General features: G+C 37.5%; 1 protein-coding gene across 9 annotated transcripts in view; it reads left to right on the forward strand.

Annotated features, from left to right (window-relative positions):
- LOC144970743 (H(+)/Cl(-) exchange transporter 4-like) overlaps positions 1-5,000 on the forward strand; it is a 96,400-nt gene that overhangs the window by 17,730 nt on the left and 73,670 nt on the right. The window contains exon 1 of one of the 9 annotated variants that reach the window (XM_078910719.1): positions 3,530-4,248. The exons of 7 other annotated variants lie outside the window; for them this stretch is intronic. In XM_078910719.1, coding sequence (XP_078766845.1) covers positions 3,687-4,248 — 562 coding nt within the window. In that variant the 5' untranslated portion in view covers positions 3,530-3,686. Of the gene's footprint in view, positions 1-3,529; positions 4,249-5,000 lie in introns of those variants that run through there. One more of the 9 variants, XM_078910720.1, reaches the window with a different exon arrangement.

Consider the following 5,000-nt stretch of genomic DNA (forward strand, 5'->3'; position numbering starts at 1 on the left):
TGTTTTGTTTTGTTTTGTCATTTTATTTATTTTATCATTTACAACTATTATTATTATTATTATTTTTCTTTTGACAAATGGCGCGCAGAGACAGAGGAGGATATGGAGATAGATAGCTAGGTAGATAGAGAGAGAGGGAGAGAATGAGTGAGAAAGAGAGAGAGGGAGAGAATGAGTTTGTGTGTGTGTGAGAGAAAGAGAGAGAGAGAGAGAGAGAGAGAGAGAGAGAGAGAGAGAGAGAGAGAGAGAGTGGGCGTGTGAGTTTTCGGTCCTAGACTAGTAGAAGGATTATTAGTATGTATTTCTGTGTCGTATTAGTGTGGGTAGACTGTAGTACTTAACACCTATTCCATGCATATATATTAATGTATTATCCCATTATATCGGCCATCAATTACCATTCTTAAGCCCGCTAGTGTATTTATCCACATTATATGAACACATACCTCCTCCCCCCTACACCACCATACACCCCTCCCATACAAACAAATATATAGTCTCACTAAACACACAGTGACCACTACTCACGGTCAAGCATTGCTAGCTGTATATCGTTTCTGGAGTTGATCGCGTTCATCATTGTACATACCACCTATTATCGTTCCATTATTCCTCAGTGGATGTTTGAACTTTCAACTTGATTGTGCGTGTTTGTGCCAGTGTTTGTTGTTGTTTGTTTTTTTGTGGGTTTTAGTTTATGTTGTGACTTCTTGGAAGTTTAGAGTTACTGACAGGTAAAGGGAAAGAGTCTTTGATTTAAATATATATTTTGTTTTAAATTTTGTATATTTAAGATTTGTTGTCATTTTCTGCTAGTAGCTGGAAGAGATTAATTAATGACTGGCGAAATTTGCTCGCTATCGGCATGAGATTTTTGTTTTAAAATTTGTTTCGATTTCGTAATCAGTGTGTTGGTTTTTAGAACTTTTGGTTATTCGATGATACTTCGTTCTATTGCATTTTTTCACAATCATCATTTCATTTTTTAGGAATTTGTGTTACTGACTAAAAATCGACAGGGGATGGTGTAGAGTTTCTTTTTGTTTTTGTTTTGTTTTTGTTTTGTTTTTGTTTGTTTTTTGTTTGGGGGGGGGGGTGTATGTTTTTCTATTGGTTTTGTTTTATTTGCGTTTTTAATGTAGGATTACAGCCCGTTTATTTGGGTTATAAATACAAGTATTGATTTAATATATTCACGATCTTGTTGAGTGAAGAAAGTCTTAAATTAAAACGAGTTTCTATAACCGATTGAACGCGATTTAAACTTATTATTACACCCCTTCTCATCCAGAGCAATTCATATATCAAAGAAGTCAAAGTCATTACAATTATTAAGAAGAATGAAGGCAAAACTGATTTGAAAATGTCAAAGGAGAGCCGTTTGCACCTATTTCGACTTGACCTCATGAGCGTGGGTCACGGGGCGGGTTTTTACTCGCCCTCTCTATCACTTGAACAAAAGATTGAGAAAAAGAAAATAGAAAAAGTCAACACAAAGCAAAGCATTCGATTTTTCTATAATGAAAGCACACACCCGTGTTCCGTGATTAATTCAAATAACCAATTAAGTCTGTGGGAACACGTTTGATGACGTCATATTGCATTGTAGAGACAACGAGTGTGTCAGGATGTTAGAATAACGATAATGCAGGACTAGCATAAAGCGATGCTTTAAAAAAAGTAAAATTAGGGACAAGTCAAATAGTACGGGGCAACGTGGCGGCGCTTGTGTCCTCGCTAGTACTAGCACAGAAGGATTAAGTGCGAAATACGTAATACGTACATACTAAAACATGGTAGCTTTTTCAAGCCAACAAAAATACTTAACATTAGGGACGAGAGATGTCGCTGGAAGGAGAAATACAAAACAATACGATGACAATCAGACAATACGATCGTATTATATTACAATTTGCTTTAGACAGAAATAACACTATTAACTTATCAGGTAGTCATTTTGCATCCTAGTGTAGTGAGAGAATGGACTAAAGACCCTTCAAACAGAAACAAAAGGAATCATTCAGAGCCATTCGGCCCATAGAGCCGGAGTTTGTCCTTTTTCTATAATTTGCTTGCTACCCTTTGGATAGGAAGCTAGTCTATCGCAAAGTGCTTTCCGCCAGATCCAGCAGACCCAACTAACCAATCACTGCTTTGCAGACAGGGGGGAGAGGGGGAGGGTCATATTTTTAAAAATCGGCCTCACCTGGGCTCCATCTCATCCCCTTTTCGTGTGAAGCGATACCTCTGCCGTGATAGGGAAGAAAGACGCATATCGGTATCTAGGTCAAATTGACATTTTCTGAAAAAAAAATATCTCCCAAAACTAACTATACATCTGTTTCCCCTCTCACCAAGGGTATCCGGTCAGGGCCAGGACAAAACCAAATAATCTCATTCCAAGACAAATACAGAAAGCTAGTTGGAAAACAGATATTACCTGTACCAACAGAGCTGTAGGGAACCCCCCTCCCCAAAGACCCTTCAGCAGGGACTCAACGTTGCACCGCCCGCAACGGGACTCACACCAGTGACCTACAGGTTAAGAGTTCGGGTGTCATACCACTAGACCACATTGTCCTATGTCCTGCGTAAGTATCGGCCCGCCTAATGTAATTGTAGTAGAAGCGATAGGGAGATAGGATCTCCATCCGGTGTTAAAAAAAATGCAAAAATTATAATTGTGATTATAATTAGTTGAAACAGAATACTGTCTGCAAACACACACTCACATAAACACACACACACACACACACACACACAGAGAGAGAAGTAAACATCTGACACAGCTGCTGATGTCATTCACTCACTCACTCATTCATTTATACACCCATTCATTCATTTATACATCCATTCATTCACCCGTTTATTCCTTCATTGATACAAACCACAAGATGAAACAGCTTGCGGAATTGTGTAAAATTATTTTGTTCATCTTCTATCTCAATAGATGGAACTAAAGTGACGCCACAGCTCTTTGTTATTGTTTTTAGACAGATATTTTAATGATTAATTCTCACTAAATTAATTATTTCAATTAGCCTATAAACGTTTAAGGTAACACATAGCTTAGCGTGTTTGTTACGTTTTCCGGCTGGCGGATGTTGTGATAATTTTACCTAAACGGATAGCATCATAAGTAACTGTTCGGGTTTTATTATTATTATTATTATTATTATTATTATTATTATTATTATTATTATTATTATTATTATTATTTTCTACTGCATCGGTTGGATTTTCAAATGTGAAACTCATTCAGAAATAGATTCAGACATAAAAATAGAGTGCTCCAGTATGATGTGTACATATGATCGGGAAAAGATTTTAAACCTGTTTTTAGTTTTAGCGTGTTTATATGTCAGTGTTGTTTTGTTATTATAGAGTTGAAAATCTATCATTTTTTGAAAAGAAAAATAGAGAGATGTGTTTGATTTGTACCTGTGACAATATTCAGTATTTTTTCTTGTGAATTTGAGTTACGGAGTGGGGTTTTACTCACCCTCTCTTTTCCTTGCAATTTAATTAGGATATCACTTTTTGTGCAGATCATTTTGCACGAATGACTTAAGAATCGAACATTATGGATTTTTACTATTTCAAATAAGTTGGCCGAGTAGGATTCGAGGTGGCTCAAGTGCCATTAAAATTCTTATGGAAACAAGTAAGCAAGACCCAAAACTAACATGACAAGAGCGAAGAAGAAAAAAGGTGGGCGAATGCTGGCTATCACTTCCGGTGTAAATTTCCTTCACGACAAACTAAAAATCGTCAGACCTCAAGCCCCCAACAGATACAACAACTGCGGGTACGAAAAGCTCCTGCCCCGAAACGTCTCACCGGCATCCGTGAGTGCGGGCAGTGGTGGTGGTTGTTGTGCTCACGGTGACAGGGGTAGCAATATCAATGGCGGCGCGTATACCTCGTTTTCTTACCTACTGGACCCTAAAGATTGTGCGAGTAATGGAAATGAAAAAAGGAATGGATGCGCCAGTGGTGAGGGATGCGGTGGTGGATATTACTATTGCCATCATCAACACCATCATCGTCAGTGGAGTAATAGTAATAATGTTAAACAAGGAAGGCAGTGGCGTGACCCCTATAGTTACAGTGGCGACGATTACTGTAGCACGACGTGTAGCAGTAGCAGTGGCGGCGACGACGACGATGACGGCGAGGAGAGCGACATTTTCGATCAGCGACTCATCATCGCCCCTCGCGGGAAGCTACGTCGCGGGAGACTAGCAGGTAAATACTAATTTTGAATGAATTTTAATCAGTTGTGTCCCTTGGACTAAGTTATGCATTATGTAAAAAATCGTTATATCATTGTGCATTATGTGTACAGCGATATATAATGTTATCAAAATTGATCTCGGTCAGATATTTGTTGTGACGGTATTTCAATTTAAGAGATTTTTAATGATTTGATCATATTATTATCGTTATCTAGCCGCTAGAGAGACGGTTTATTTTTACTGTTGTATAAAGCGACGTATCAGAGTTGTTTTTTGAAATCAACATATCAATTGTTTAAAGCCATGACTTGCCTTTACGTTTATTTAGCGAAGTGGAAATCTATCTATCTATATATCTATCTACCTATCTATCTATCTACCTATCTATCTATCTATCTATCTATCTATCTATCTATCTATCTATCTATCTATCTATCTATCTGTCTGTCTGTCTATCTGTTTGTCTGCCTATCTATCTATCTATCTATCTATCTATCTATCTATCTATCTATCTATCTATCTATCTATCTATCTATCTATCTATCTATCTATCTATCTATCTGTCTATCTACCTAACTACCTACCTACCTATCAATATTTCCATCATCTGGCATCATATTTATTTATAAAATTTCTACCGCTCGATTGATCAGCCAGTAGCAGTCTATCCAATGCCCTTAAAATACGTATTGACTTCTTTTCAACCAATCTACCAGCCCACTTACCTATTTACCCCAACAACCATCAGATATTCTCATCACA

The sequence above is a fragment of the Berghia stephanieae genome, chromosome 4 (assembly GCF_034508935.2).
Source record: "Berghia stephanieae isolate SIO BIC M18660-M18661 chromosome 4, UCSD_Bste_1.3, whole genome shotgun sequence".
NCBI lineage: Eukaryota > Metazoa > Mollusca > Gastropoda > Nudibranchia > Aeolidiidae > Berghia > Berghia stephanieae.